Genomic DNA, 15,964 nt, shown 5'->3' with positions numbered 1-15,964 from the left:
CATTGTCAGACCTGCCTTAAGTTTTCTGCTACTACAACTCCCAAAGACACTGCTCAATCTTTATATTAAAACTTGACATAGGTTTTCTTTGTTCTGTTCTCTTAAAGTCGTGATGAACTTTAATGTAAATTAAAATTTGACTAACCACTTTGGTACTGTAGCTTCATCCTATCAAAGCACAATAAAATAAAGAAGAAAAAATTTGTAAATTAAGTAACTAAAACAAAATAATGAAATCAAAGCAAACAGCACTTTGTGGGGTTTTTTTCCTACCATTCCTCCCCTGTTCCTGGAAGTCTTGAGATCTTTCTCAGATAGTTTCAAAAAAGAAGAATAAAACCTCAACAAAATCAATCCAAAAAGAAAACAAAATTTAACAATCTGTGGGAATCTGTTAGCTATCTTCAATAAAGTAAGAGAAATGTTTTTAGATATATTTCAAATATAGAAATTATGATCTGTTGTTCTATTTTGCATAAAAATAAACAGTATGATTTTTCTCAAGCAGCTTCTTGGGGTAGAGATTCTTAACATTTTTTACTTAAGCAGTTAGCTAGCTTCAGGTCAATGCACTTTCAAGAACCTAGTGAGGGAAAACCATACATTCATGTTACAGATGGCAATTTCACATTTACAGCAACTTCCAGCCAAGGAACTTAAAGTTTTATGGAAGTGCTGTCTGAGTGCACACTGCTGCAGAAGCCATGTCAAGACATACCAATTCTAAGGCCCCCAGCTTGCCTACTGATCAACACAAACAAATCCTTACAGCCAAGTAAGTCCCACCAGCCTAGTGGAATAGGCTCTATTTTATAGGCAAAGAGCTATCAGTGAGAATCCAAGTGCAGGATCTTAGGCAAACCAACATGAATGCCTGGAGAAAAGAAGTGTGAGCTGATTGCTCTCCATTTTCCTGCTTGTGTTCAAAATAGTTGGTTTATTTTATTTGTTATTATCATGGGTGAAAAAGCCCACCTTTTTTGCACAACCTGAGTGAATTTTACGCTGGTCTGGGAAATTCTGGTTTCAACACTTTTTCAGTAAATGCCATGATTTTCTAAGGTGTTCAACTATGGTTTCAAGAGTACAGACTAGTTTACCTGGCAACGGCAGCAGAGTGCTGTGGCCCTGGAAGAGCCCCCTTCCTTGAAGCTGTAGCAGTACTTCACCTCCTGTATCTCCTGTAAAAGATACGGCCCTCAATTATTAGTTGAAAAAGGCTCACAACTTGTGAAGCAGAGATTGGTGCAAATGCAAGATTATTTTATTTTCACTTTCTTTGGGGTTATTTTCATTTTTTTTGTTTGCCACTGTTTATTCATAGACTGCAAATATGTCTTCACGAGACAGATATAGATACTTTGTTTTGTCCTGGTTACCCTATTAAAATAGAAACTGTTTTGTTTTGTTCTGGGATTTTTCGCAGCACTATTCAGCATGACCAAGCGGGTCTCAATATTTTAACGGTTTTATATATTTACAATAAAATATTAAAAAAAAAAAAAAGCAAACATCCAGGAACCAATCTCTCTTTTTTGAGCATTGGCTACTCCTCTTCATATCATAATAAAGGACCAAGCACACCCCACATGTACTGGTATTTTTTTTGCACATTTGAGATATTCTACTGCTGTAGAGGTAATCTGAAGCTCAAATATATAATAAATAAAACAAATTACTATAAAACAATGAACAAAGACTTAATTTATTCATCAGAGGAGCAAGGTTTATGTTCTTTACATGCTTTACACAAGAGCTGACAGCTTGCCAGTCTCATTACATTTAACTGAACTGTGTGATGTAGCTATATTCATGTACACATTTATCTTTCCAGTTTGACACTGTACCCCATACGAATCTGAACCTGCAAAAGTAGCAATAAAGCCACAAAGACTGAATTGCCACATCTGCATTGAAAATTATCTCTGCTACTAGTGACACTAAGAACTGCAACATCTAAAGAATGAGAGGGCTGACAGAAAACCCAAACTTTCGTATTAGCTGTATCTATCATGACAATGAATGTAATTAAGGAACACATTTATTAACCTTAATTAATATGTATATTTTGGTCTCTTAATTTCAGCGAGGATTTCTTTATAATACAGCCTAAGTTTGGCAAATAAAGTACTTAAACTTCTGTTTCCCAACACAGAGATACCACATGTAAACAGTCAGAGGAAGTACAAGACATCTCCCTGCATCAGAGGCCATCAAATACCAGCTGGGGATTTGGTTTGTCAAAGTTCTGTATACAGAATTTGGCAAAATCTGTAATATTATACTTAAACACCTCTGAAGTATAATAATAATAATGTAACAACACTGGTTAAAGTCAGATTTAATAATGTATCCCATGGAAATATACAGAAGGATTCACTAGCTTTTGGGGCCCAATTTAACCATGTATTTGACTACATCTTAACTTCAAACATACAAATTCGTTCCATTGACTCTTTCCAGATCAAAACCTTTGAGAAGAGTAGAAATAAACATCAGGAAATACAGAAACTGAGAACAGTTGAGCAAAATGAGCATGCTATTTAAATCAGCAGAACACCGCTATTAGAGTTGGGAAGGTAGACATTTGCTTTAGTGCTGAGCTCTCATCGAAGAGCCAGAGAAAGCAGAAGATAAACTCATGAAGGCCTGAAGCCAGGTCTCTGGCCTGTGTTCTCCCAAACTGCATGCTTCTTTTGATAGGTACACAGCTGTCCTTCAGTTGTGCCATTTGCCAAGTACATTCAGGTATAAAAATCAGTCCTCCGTCTAGTTGCATGCACCGTGCAAATGATCATTTTAAGACCCTTGTTGGCATATGCACAAAGCAAACAAGAAGCCTTGCAATCACTTAAGGGGGAATTAAATTATGCCACTCTGATAGTGATAATGAATTTTTATAAGATTCTGAAAAAAAATGGTTAATTTTGTTAAGAATTTCAAAATGCTTAAATGAAAATAAAATGCAGAGGCTTGTATAATACACTTCCAGCAAACTAATCACTTTGATCTTTCACATTCTTGGTATGCTAAATAAGATAAAGCAAAGACTTAATGACCTGAGTGGGAAATCAGTTTCACTTCAGAAATTAAAACCTCCATCCAGTGTTACTACCTGATGTTTGAAGAACAGCAGTAATGCCAAGTGCTCAGCATAGAATCATGGAATCATAGAATGTCCTGAGTTGGAAGGGACCCACAAGGATTATCGAGTCCAACTCCTGTCCCTGCACAGGACAACCCCAAAATTCACACCATATGTCTGAGGGCATTGTCCAAATGCTTCTTAAATGTTGTCAGGCTTGGCGCTGTGACTGCCTCCCTGTGGAGTTGTTCCAGTGCTCCACCACCCTCAGGGTGAAGAACCTTTTCCTAATATCCAACCTAAACCTCCCCTGGCATATCTTCCTGCCGTTCCCTCGGGTCCTACCATTGGTCGTCAGGGAGAAGAGGTCAGCACCTGCCCCTCCTCCTTCCCTTGTGAGGAAGCTGTAGACCGCGATGAGGTCTCCCCTCAGTCTCCTCTTCTCCAGGCTGAACAGACCAAGGGACTTCAGCCGCTCCTTGTACGGCTTCCCCTCTAAACCCTTCACCATCTTCGTGGCTCTCCTCTGGACACTCTCTAGTAGCTTCGTATCCTTTTTGTACTGTGGCACCCAAAACTGCACACAGTACTCAAGATGAGGCCACATCAGTGCAGAGTAGAGCGGGACAATCACCTCCCTCGACCGGCTAGCAATACAGTGCTTGATGCACCCCAGGACACGGTTGGCCTTCTTGGCTGCCAGGACACATTGTTGGCTCACGTTCAACTTGCCGTCGACCAGAACCCCCAGATCCCTCTCTGCGGGGCTGCTCTCCAGCCTCTCGTTCCCCAGTCTGTATGTACATCCAGGGCTGCCATGTCCCAGGTGCAAAATCTGGCACTTGCCCTCGTTAAATTTCATACGGTTGGTGATTGCCCAGCTCTCTAAATTTGTCCAGATCTCTCTGCAGGGCCTCTCTGCCCTCAAGAGTGTCAACGGCTCCTCCCAATTTTGTGTCATCAGCAAACTTTGATAACAAACCTTCAAGTCCTGCATCCAAGTCATTTATGAAGATATTGAAGAGCACTGGCCCTAAGATGGATCCCTGCGGAACCCCGCTAGTGACTGGTCGCCAGCCCGATGTAACCCCGTTTACTATAACCCTTTGAGCCCGACCTGTCAGCCAGTTGCTCACCCATTGCCTTATGTGTTTATCCAGCTGTATGCTGGACATTTTGTCCAGGAGGATACTGTGAGAGACAGTATCGAAGACTTTACTGAAGTCCAAAAAGATTACATTGTGTGGCCTCCCTTGGTCAACTAGGTGGGTAACCGTGTCATAGAAGGAAATCAAGTCTGTCAAGCAGGACTTTCCCCTCGTGAACCCATGCTGGCTGGGACCAATGACTGCGTTGTCTTTCAGGTGTTTTTCAACAACTCCCAGAATAATCTTCTCCATGATTTTGCCAGGCACAGAGGTGAGACTGACAGGTCTGTAGTTACCAGAGTCATCCCTGTTGCCCTTCTTGAAGATTGGGACAACGTTTGCCAGCTTCCAGTCAACTGGGACCTCCCCAGATTCCCAAGAGCATTGAAAAATAATTGAGAGAGGTCTCGCTATGACATCAGCCAGCTCTTTAAGTACCCTCGGATGAATCCCATGAGGCCCCATTGACTTACAGAGATCCAGCTGGAGCAGCAAATCCCTCACAAGTTCGGGGCTGGTTGGGAGTTTGTCGTTCTCACAGTCATGGTTCTCTAACCCAGGGCTCTGGGGGTCCCAGAGCCCATCATCGGTGTTGAAGACTAAGGCAAAAATATCATTAAACAAACATCTCTGCTTTGTCTCTGTCCCTGTTTGTGAGGTGACCATGCTCGTCAAGTAATGGGCCAATGTTATTTCTCGCCTGCCTTTTGCTATTTACATATTTAAAAAAGCCCTTTTTATTGTCCTTCACAGTACTGGCCAGCTTCAGCTCTGGTTGAGCTTTGGCCACGCATATTTCCTCCCTACAGTGGCGAACAGCATCTCTGTAGTCCTTCCATGTCGCCTCCCTGTCCCTTGCTTCCACTGCTCATACATTTTCTTTTTTCGTCTTAGTTCTAGCATAAGATCCCTACTCAGCCAAGCCGGCCTTCCACCTCGCTTGCTTGACTTCTGACATTTTGGAATTGCCTGCTCCTGTGCTCTTAGGAGGTGGTACTTAAAAAGTGACCAGCACTGATGGACCCCAGCACCTTCAAAAGCTTTTTCCCAGAGGACCTTACTAAGTAGTTCCCTGAGCAGCCTGAAGTCAGCCCTCCTCATATCCAGAGTTGAGGTCCTGCTGGCAGTTTTCCTCCTGTTACCATAAGATTCCTGTTACCAGCAGATTCACCACATATTCCAAAACTACAAAGATATCTTTTTCATACCAATCATGTGTAGACCTGAACTGCATATGTACCTCTATTTCAAATAATTTATACAGATCAATGGTGTATCTGACCATTAATGAGTTCACATTGCTATCAGTCTCAATTGAGTAATATAAAATTGCTCTTTATTCTTATATTTACTGTTCAGTGATTCAAAAATTACGTTGAACTTGCTGTCTATAAAATGGAAACAAAAATACTATTCTACCCATAGGGAAAAAAAAAAAAGAAGGGGGAAAAAAAAAGCATTTTCTTACCAGATTTTCTCCTTTTATGTATGCAAGATCTTCTTGCTCCTTATTTGTCTACATCCTTCAGAGGCAGCATAATTAAGGCAAAGATCTGGACTGTATTCCGTACTGGCAAAGTTATTTCACATGTTCTAATGCCTGCTGCACCTGTGCAGTTCAAAAGACAACAGTTGGCACAAATATTACTGCAGGTTGAATTTAGCCCCAGCTTTTTTATTACTGGTGATGGGGCAAAAGTAGTAATAAATCCAGCTTGCTCTCAGAACAAAAAATGGGGCTACAAGTCATAAGAGGAAGAAATATTTTTAATTTAGGCTGAAAACACATTGAGTCAATGACACTGTATTTTTCTAACACCATTTTTACAGTCCATGCTTAAAATCAATAGTTTTCTTAACCTAGCTTTATTAATCCAGCAACCAAATTACTACACCGTAGACGTATCACCATTTTGCTTGAGGAGGATACAAGTTCCAGGGAAATCCAAAGCTGAAAATTCACAAGGCAATAAACTGTAGGAGGGCTTGGGGAGTACTGACAGAATCATGACATTGTGACAACTGCCACACTCATTATCTCCTCCAGTATAACACAATAAAATTATGTCAAAAAGGATCTACTACCTGCAATTTTAAAAACTTATGTTTGGAATTGTGAAGAACATTGTAAATGCTAGGTATTCTTGTTATGACAGGATTTCATTAACTGCCAACTGCTCAATTAGCACACTCTAAAAACACACCAAAAATTTACACCTTTCAGTCCATCTTTTAATAAAGATGTAATAGAACAGGCAAAACTTAAATCACACACTATTATGATATTTGAAATAAGTTGCTTGTAGGTTGTTTATATTACATGACATCATGGAATTGAAACTACAGAGAAAGTACTGGAATTTTACAGAAAGATAATTTCGGTTGTATTTTTCCAACATGTTATATTAAAACTCTCATCTGTATTTGGGAAAACTGGAATGTGCACTTGAACTGAAGCTTTGCTGACTGCGTTTCAGTTCCATCTTCTAGAGATAGCAAAAAATTGTTTGTAGAATATATTCTAGATTTACTCAAGTCACAAGGCCAAAGCAACTGTTCTCAGGAAATAAGAAGGCTATGATATGTAAGACTTAACTTGGAAAACCTCTACACAAACTCTTTAGAGCTGAAGTAATCCTTATGGTACTCAAGGAAGAAAATGGGACATTTCATTTTTTGAATCTCACATGAGGACATTTTAGATTTCACATAGCAGAAGCAGCAGCAATTACAGCATAAATACTGACAAAAAATATGTTGAAAAAGAGAGAAAGTATTCACAGCCATTACTTAAACTATTTACACAATTCAGAAGGTAACAGAGATCAGTATGTTTCAAATGAAGACACTAAACATGAGCTCATATTGAGAAAAAAGAAGCCTTTTAAAAACTGTAAGTAGAAGAAGATAAAATGTCTTGAAAACCAAATACACAGTTGTAGAGAAATGATAAAGCAAATTTCTTTAATGAACAGAAACATCAACACACAAAGAGCTCTCAGAATAGAAGTACTGCCATGAGAGGGAATGCCTTAGCTATATGACTACGGATCCAGTAATGAGCTGTGGTTTAATTCACTGGAACGTCTTTTTTTATCACGGGTAATTTTTATAGTATCAACAAGAGGCTTGGTACTTTTTGGTAGATTTATGATTTTTTTTTTACTTTTATGGTGTTTTTCAGGAAGAAAATGTGCTCATATATATATTCAAGCATGTATGTGTGCATATACAAATGTACAAGTATATATATACACAAAGAGAGACATGTATATATCACAGACATATATAGATATTCAAAAAACATATTCAGATATCTTATATGCCCTTACTAAGATAAAGATATCTAGCTTGATATCGTCGAGTGTTTTACAATCTTTATTTCATTTTATTACACCAACACTAAAACATCACTAAGCCAAAAAGAGAAACAACGAGACTGAGTTAACAAATGCAAAAAAACAAAAAAAAAGGAGGACAATTTACACTACATAAAACTGGTTCCTAAATTAAATGCATCAGCTCTGAAAAGAAGACTTGGACACTATGAAAACCTTTACTTGATTGATGTGCAGCATCATAATTTTTAAAGGCTCAAATGTATTAGAATAACCTTAGCTCCCCCAGCAATCTGTACCAGGGAAAGAAAAAGCTACCATCAAGAAATCCAACTAACATGACAAGTATCAGGGGATCTCAGACAGACATGTGGAGGCTGTGAAAACACAGATTTTAAGATATCTAATAAATTTACAGATACTACATTAATCTCACTCAGAAGAATAAAAAGTCAGCAAACTATGCAGATTTCCAGGTTGTTCTTTACTGAGTCTTTAGCGCTTTCAGCAATATTTCATGCATGTGCAGTCACGGGCCAACTGGTAAATCCTTGCACACTGCTGCTCTGTGGGATTCTGGTTGCACTTGAAATGCAAGAGAGGAATACTGACGAGCATACACAGTGTTCAAAGGTATTTCACTCATTCCCCTTACCCTACATTCCTGAAGGTGCACCTACAATCTACAGTAGCAAGATGACGCAGGTCAACAAACAACTCAAGGAACCACGCAGATACCCAAAACTAAGGGACTGGCCTGTGATGATTCGCCAAATAAACCTGACTGTGACAAACCAAGGTTTTTAGTTTCATCAGGAGCTCTTTGGTGTTTGAAACTGTAATTAACAGCTGTGTTTTAAGAAATCTGTTCTATTAATTGGCATGGTTTCTGAAGTGGCATGTCTCCTCTTACACTTAGAGATAAAACCCATGCAATGACTGGCTTTCATTCTCTGTAGAATACAGACAAGGAAAATGGATGGGTGACTAAGATTGATAAAAGCCTTTAGAAACTAAGCAGAGGAGAATTTGCATTGCATTCATCCAGAAGATGATTAAGCTATGTATATGAATATAGTATTTCAAATGACTATGAAGCCACTATCCACAACTGAGTCATCTGAAAGGAACTGGAAATAGCTTATGGCTTCTGATATTCAAAATGCATAACTTGGAAAACTTCATGAATGCAATTAAAATATTTTTATTACTAGCTTGTTCTGAAACTTGGCTGACAACAAATTCAGCACTCGTGTTGGGTAACAAACATGTCACACATAATAAAGTCACACACTTTGCTGAATAACTGCATAATAGATGCTATTTCATTGCTATGAATCACCTATGAAGGAGACACTAAAAATTTTCTCAGAGCAAGGCTAGGCTCTGCAAGCTTACAAGGAGAAGTACTCAATAAAAATCCTTGGTTGGAGAAGTTTCAGACCCCAAATTCATCCCTGTTTGTTGGTCAGCAACTTCTTTATAACGTGACAGTTTCACTGACATTTGTGCTAGTACAGTAAGAGACAACCAGGGCAAAAGGAAAATTTCTGCTAGAACAGGCCACAAGCAATACAAGGTCTAAGTGGCACCATTTTTCAAGACTCCAGGAGTCTTCCAAGTGCTGTGACCACTGCAGCTTTGAGGGACAACTGGCTGAGTGTGGTAAAAATGAGCACATAAGGCTCTCCAGGAAAAACCCATTGTAAAACTGTGGGGCTTCCCAGTTAATCATGATTCTTACCATTACCTTATAGAGCATTTCTATCTTTATGCTGCTCCCCAATCACTTCTCACACAGAATACAGACATACAGATATGGAAAAGAGAGGCCATCATGCACAGCAAGAATATCTGTTGCCTAGTGACAGTCTTCAAAATACCCATTCATTTGTCTCAGACCTTTGCAAATGAGTTAAAAGGCCTACACCCCATCCACAGAGAGGACAAAATTTTGTCTCCTATAAACATTAAATGCCCGGGTAACTTTCCTAATTCTCTTTTTGCTCAAAAAGGCTTTAGAACATTAACAAATTAAAAATAAACCCACTAACATTTTAACTGGCAAACATCAGACACTGCTAAATTTTAAAGAGAAAGTTCTGGAAACAAATATGCTTAAATTAGCATGTCCTTCATTTTAGACTGGATTACTAAACAGTATATTACTACAAAATTCTTTTGGTTAAAATTCAGAACAATCAATTTTTGTAAAAGAACACACCCCATAATACCCCAGGCTACATTGCTCAGCAGACTCCAACAGATAGCCTTACCTGTGGTAAACTGAAATATAAGACCTCTTCAAGATAATCTCACACAGTGTGGAGGTACAAAGCCAGAGCCCACATGATTACAAACATAGGTAAATTTTTAAAGAGTAAAAGTATTTAATCTCAAACAATATAAAAAATATTATAAGATGGGAAGAAGAGCAGTTTGCTCTCATAAACTCAAGAGTCACAAAATATGTATGATTTAATATGCACAACCAAGAATTTATGCATCAAATATATGTGGCCATGTCAGGTAATGGTGAGTATGGGAATATGATTTTATGACCTTTTAAAAAAAAAAACCAACAACCACATAAGTAGTTCTTTTTTTGTATATATTATATTTTTTATAAAAAGTAAACATTTAACTACTTAGCCAATATCTCTTTTAAAAAAGAAGGTACAATATATTACTACTTTTGTTGTCCTGAAGAAATCAATCTGTTCAAGCTGACTCAGCTGTAAAATTGGCAGGCTATAAAGCCATCAAGAAATACAGATGCCTACACATACTTTTAACCAAAATCTAACCAAAGAAAGTTTGTACCACATAAGGAGCATTAATACATCAAAGAATATGCCTGCATTGTAAATACAAGGAGGAAATGTTGAACTTCACTGAAAAATTTATCTTGGAACATAGTATAAACAATGTACCAACCAAGCTGTAATTCAAGTCATCTTGGTTTCCATGAACAATTTTGGCAATTGCTCTATATCCACACTGGAAGTTATTAAGAATGAATGTTTGTTACTGCATAGAACTACAGTAATCTACAGACTTAGTGAGTCATTGCATAGTTACAAAATTTACTTTGAATCGTTACCCTCTGCTCCTTCAAATAGTGCTGCAGAAGACTGGGTAATATATTTTAGGACTCCTCCTTGTGTTTTTTCAGTGTTTCATATGAGGTCACCATATATGTTTATTTAAAAGGTCAGAACTTAATTAATTTGCTTTGTAACTCCAAATCTCAAGCAACTGCTTTGAAATATAGTACAGTCTCACCACCCAAATTCCACTATCATATGTGGAAATTGCAAGCAACCTTGCACCTATAGCAAACGTTTTGCAGCTCAACCCCTTTGTTAGAGTTTAAATTTAACTTCTCTTGTTAAACTGAGTTAACTGAGTGAAAAGGAAACTGTGACTAAGGCCAGTATAGGGGGTCTTCTATCATGCTTTGGTACTGTTTTCTAGTAATTACTAGAGTAACACTAGTAGAGAAACTATTTTCTACTGGAGTGTTTTCTAGCACTCTCTTCTCTGATGAATGACTCTCGAATACAGCCAGATACAAACTGTAATTGACTTTGACTCAAACCCATTTTGTTTTTCCTAATCTTTGCATGAAACAGGTGTTAACCCCAATGCAGTCTGGGGATTAATCAAAGACAAGCATTGTAACATTCAAACTACTATGTACAGCTTTCACAACTTGTGAGAACTAATAAAAGATCTCCCTCACATAAGTGTAACAACATAGTGTGACAATTCATGGGTTTTGTTTGGGGAATTCTTTGTTTTATAAGCAGTTAAAGGCTCAGGATGACAAGCAGCATCAATGACAGTTAATACAAAAAAGTTTGTAATTGTCTATAGCAAGGATAATGGAATACTTGATTTATAATTATCTTCATGGAAGTAGTACCTTTATTTTTCCACTAAAATGAGGTCATACAATTAATTCTAAATATTAAAGACTGACATCTCTAGCAATGTGTCTTCCTAAATAATCTAAATTCCCTGAAGTGCTTTGTTCAGACACTGAAAACATAAAAAGTGCTAATTAACATAAGAGCATATGCACAGTGATGCCTTATTTCCTCTTTAACACTTTTTCTGTCCTGGTTGATCGATATCCTAGAATTCAGTGGCCTGGTTAATTCACAGTTGCAGGCTACCAGGAACAGAAAGCCTTTGTTCCAGCCTGACAGAGTATTCATACCTCCGCTCTTGCTGGAAGGTTACCATGGATCACCAAAAATACATATGGAGACCTGAAAAGGAATAATCATGAAGCCACCCAAAAATCCATTGATTTGGAGCAATTCAAGACAAGCTGGCCTGGTTGGTCTATGCTGGCTCAGTCATAAATCAGGTTGTTCTCCTCCTGCACAGCTACCTAAGGGAAAATGTAAGTCTTACTCTCTGCCATTAAACAGTTTCATTTCACAGTTTTGTCATTTGAAACTATGACGATGGAATTTAGCAAATCTTTGTTACAAAGAACAGACTAACAAAATGTGCCATGTCAAAGTATTTTATTAGTAAAGCTGATTTTTATTAGCATCTTGACTCACCATATAATCTAAAGGAGAGTACCTAGTAAAGAGCAGTTTGTTTTGTAGATAACCCAGGTAGCAGTTAAAACACATGTAATTCCAGATTGCCGAGATACACTTCTCTCAATACACATAACCAGTTTGTGATGCAGTATGTAATCACACATATACACGTGCGTATGGAAGACACGTAGCACGATGTTAATGGTCTTAAAGACATGTCTGAGCAGTGCAGCACCTTGCAAGGGTGAAAAACTGTAGCCCTGAGCCTTGGACTGTGACTCTGGAAACAAACCACACCCCAGCTCAGACCTAAAAATGAAATGCCAACAAGGCAAATCAGCTGCACTTCCCGGATGACTTAATGGTGTAATTGCACCTGTTTATTTCTATGTGTCAGTAACTGTAAAACATATCAGAAATAATACATCACAAAAATATGTCATGCCAGCAAGAACATGGACAAATACTCGCATGTGCACGTCCTCTGCACTGGTAGTGGGGGCACTGATACTGATTAATGGCTAATCAGTGACGCTCACGACAGTTGACTAACGCACTTGTTTGCCCACACGCGATGGTTTATGTCGGACCGCGACCCGAGCAGGCCCCGCGGGCACGGGCCCACCGGGGGACCTGCCGGCGGCCCCGCGGCCTAGGGCGGTCCCGGGGACCGGCAGGAGGCCGCAGCGGGTCGGGTGCCCCCCGGCCCAACCCGGGCAGGCGGCGAGGTAGGCGCGGCGCCCCAGGCGGCAGCCGAGCCTGCGCTCGACGCCCCGCTCGACCCCCCCGCTCGCCCCGCCACCACCCCGGCCGCGGGTGGGCATGCCCCGCCAGCGGCCGGGGCGGAGAGCGGGAGGGGCTGTGTCAGGGATGCAGCACCACGGGCGGGCGGGAGGCGGGCCCAGCGCTAGGCGCGGGGCGGCGGGAGTGCGCAGAGCCGAGAGCCCGGCTCCCCTCGGCGGCGGGCGGAAGCGCCATGCCCGGCCCGGCAGCGCCGGCGGGGCCCGGCCCCGACCCGGAGGAGAGCTACGACTTCCTCTTCAAGCTGGTGCTCATCGGGGACGCCAGCGTGGGCAAGACCTGCCTTGTGCAGCGCTTCAAGACCGGGGCCTTCGCCGAGCGCCAGGGGAGCACCATCGGCGTGGACTTCACCATGAAGAGCCTGGAGATCCAGGGCAAGCGGGTGAAGGTGAGCGGAGCGGCGGCCCGGGGCGGCGGTTGCGGCCCGACCCCCCGCCGCTCCGGTTCCGGGGCTGGCGGAGCGGGCGGGAAGCTGCGGGCTCGCCTCCCGGCCCGCCCCCCGGCGTCGCGGAGCTGCGGGCCGGCACAGCCGCCGAGATGCCGGCGGGGCCGCCCGGCCCCGGCCCGACTGCCGGAGGCGGCGGCAGCGGCGAGACAGCGGCTGGCGGCGAGCGGTGCCGCCCGTCCGGGTGCCCCGCCCCAGGGCAGCTCCGGCCGCCCCTGCCCCGTCCGTGCGCTGCCGCTGTGCTCGGAGGACGGGCTGCTCGGCGCCAGTGGCGCCTTCCCCAGCAGCTCCTGCGGGCGAGGAGGGACCAGGCGCATCCGCTAACTTGTTTTGCTGCGGCAGGATCAGCTGTGTAGCCGCCAGCCGGGCCGGTGCCTCGTTAGCACCACACGAACAAGCCCCATTGCAAACCCGCTCTTAAGGACGGGCTCTGCCTCCGCTGTACTGTAACTGCAGCACCCCTCCGTCAGGCAGGCTCGCTTCTGGCCGTGGTTTGCTTACACGCCAGAAGGAACCTCAGCTCGACTGTCATGTTCCCGGAAAGGGATGTGGAATTGGCAGATTGAGAGAGGCGGGGGGAGCGGTTGTTGAATTAGGCACGTTTAAAATTATCTTAGGACAGAGTTTACAGGGTGTCTCAGAAAGTGCAGCTTTCATAGTTCTTCTCAAACCAGAACGAATCAGCCCTAAATCTGACTTCTGCTTTTCCTATGCTGGAGAAAATCAGCTCGTTGTTAGGGTTAGAAAGAGGACAGGACATTTACCTGGTGGAATTATCCTCAGATTCTCAGTGGCACAAATTCCCTAAAACAGACTTGGCCTCTGAGCACAGAAGCATGATCGAACAGCAGGAAAAAAGGCTTAAAGCACCTGCAGTTTGTAGGGGGCTGCTGGAGTAAGTCCCTTCACCAGCCCCTTCTAGAATGGAGTCGTACAACTACCTTGACTTATCCCCAGTGGGACTAAACAGAACTTAATGCAGTCACTGCCTGGGAAAGAACACGAAACTGTAAAGCTTTCGAGATGACAGGTGACGCAGAAATATGGCAATTGCAGTTGGATTTTGGTCTGTGTTTACCAAAGTAGGTATTAAAGACCTCTATTGTCTTTTCCTTATAAGTTAACTTTGGTGATAAGAATATCAGGCAGAGAAAGTTGCAGAAAATGGAAGAAATGAAGGCTCACACTTTTTAGGAAAGGAGGGGGATTAGAAGTTCCACACCTAGCAAAGGTGTTCACTTCCTTCGTAGTAGTATACCTTTTACTAGCGTGTATAGCTGGGGTTAGCAGTTGAAAAGGAAACTCAGATTTTCTGTTTGTGCTATTAGTACCTCTCCCGCGCTTTCTAGCAAGTGAGTTGTTAGAAGTGGGGTTTCTCCTTTCAGATTGAAACCTGGCTCTGTTTAAATGCCAGGCACATAGAAAATGACAAATGCATCTGTTCCTGGTGCCAGGGGGCTCAGCCACAGACTTGAGGAGTAGGAGAGGGCTAGCCCAGGAAACAACCCAAACTTCTTAGGTGTGCTTTTTCGTATTGTCACTACTTACACCGGAATATTGCTGTATTAGTAGTCAGTCTGTAACAAAACCTGTCAATTTATTTCTAAGTCTTTTACAAAAAGCAAGTAAGAAAACGCAAGCCTCTTGATGCTTTCTTTTGCTTTGGATTGTTCTGTCCTTCCACTGAGGAAAAAATTAGGGATGCACAGATTGAAGAAGGGTATTTTAAGCATTACCTTAGGCAAATGAATCCAACATTGTTGCTGATTTACAGACATTTTTGTTAGCTGCTGAGTCAGGGACACAGCTAGAATATCAAAACATTTGCTTCGAGTTTTTTTGTTTGGTCTGTTAAGGTGTGTGCTGTATGTGAAGTTTAAATTCCAGTCAGGCTTTTCCAGTTGGATTGAGATCTCAGAGCAGTCCATCTAATCTGGGTAGGTTTGTTCAGCATGTTATAGGAAATAGAAAACAAGGAGGCATTTTGTCATACTTCTGTGAGCTCCCTTATAATGTAGGTAACTAAATTCTTACTATCAGGTGTGTGTATCTTGCACATTTTACAAATTTAGTTTTGGTGTAGGTTATAGTGATTCTAGGAGGAGCACTTTAGCTATCTGAAGAGATCATATCCTAACCCGTTAGTAAACAAGCCTGCACATGTGCTCTGTGAGAGATGCACTGTGTTTCTCATTGTTTCTGTCTCAGTCACATGAGACAAACTTGTTTAAAAGAGTTTCCGATAAATTGTTGATTGGGATGCCTCAAATAAAGAGATGTTCAGGACATGTTTAAAATAAAGTTTGTTTGACCTTAAAAAAAGATCCTTACAAAAGCATGCCAGGTGATTCTCTGTGCTGCTGCTTATACAAGCCAGTTGCCTCTGGGACAGGCTGTTGTGAGCTGTGGGCTCTTGGAGGTGTTGGAGCTAAAAGGCAGGCCGTGTGGCACGGAGCCAGGCAGGGATTTAGCAGATCTAGCACACTGGGTTCTAATGGAACTTCAAAGTCAAAGCTACCTGTGATGACCACCTTGATTTTTATCACAAAGGCAAATTCTGACCAGCATATATCTAGAATTTC

General features: G+C 41.6%; 1 protein-coding gene and 1 long non-coding RNA gene across 2 annotated transcripts in view; one reads left to right on the top strand and one right to left on the bottom strand.

Moving 5' to 3' along the window:
• Window positions 1-888: 888 nt before the first annotated feature.
• The window catches only part of LOC148050179 (uncharacterized), a 19,426-nt gene continuing 4,350 nt past the window's right edge, over window positions 889-15,964 (bottom strand). Inside the window, exons 2-3 of the long non-coding RNA XR_015701515.1 lie at window positions 5,702-5,842; window positions 889-1,181 (exon numbers count right to left, since the gene is read on the bottom strand). This is a non-coding gene — a long non-coding RNA (uncharacterized LOC148050179). The remainder of the gene's footprint in view (window positions 1,182-5,701; window positions 5,843-15,964) is intronic.
• The window catches only part of RAB43 (RAB43, member RAS oncogene family), a 20,602-nt gene continuing 16,744 nt past the window's right edge, over window positions 12,107-15,964 (top strand). Inside the window, exon 1 of the mRNA XM_087744762.1 lies at window positions 12,107-13,325. Coding sequence (XP_087600888.1) covers window positions 12,711-13,325 — 615 coding nt within the window. The 5' untranslated portion in view covers window positions 12,107-12,710. The remainder of the gene's footprint in view (window positions 13,326-15,964) is intronic.

The sequence above is a fragment of the Nipponia nippon genome, unplaced genomic scaffold (genome assembly GCF_047370975.1).
Source record: "Nipponia nippon isolate SJK-2023a ecotype South Korea unplaced genomic scaffold, ASM4737097v1 scaffold_9, whole genome shotgun sequence".
Taxonomy (NCBI): domain Eukaryota; kingdom Metazoa; phylum Chordata; class Aves; order Pelecaniformes; family Threskiornithidae; genus Nipponia; species Nipponia nippon.
The sequence above is the reverse complement of the archived record's forward strand: the minus strand, read 5'-3'. Positions and strand labels throughout refer to the sequence as shown.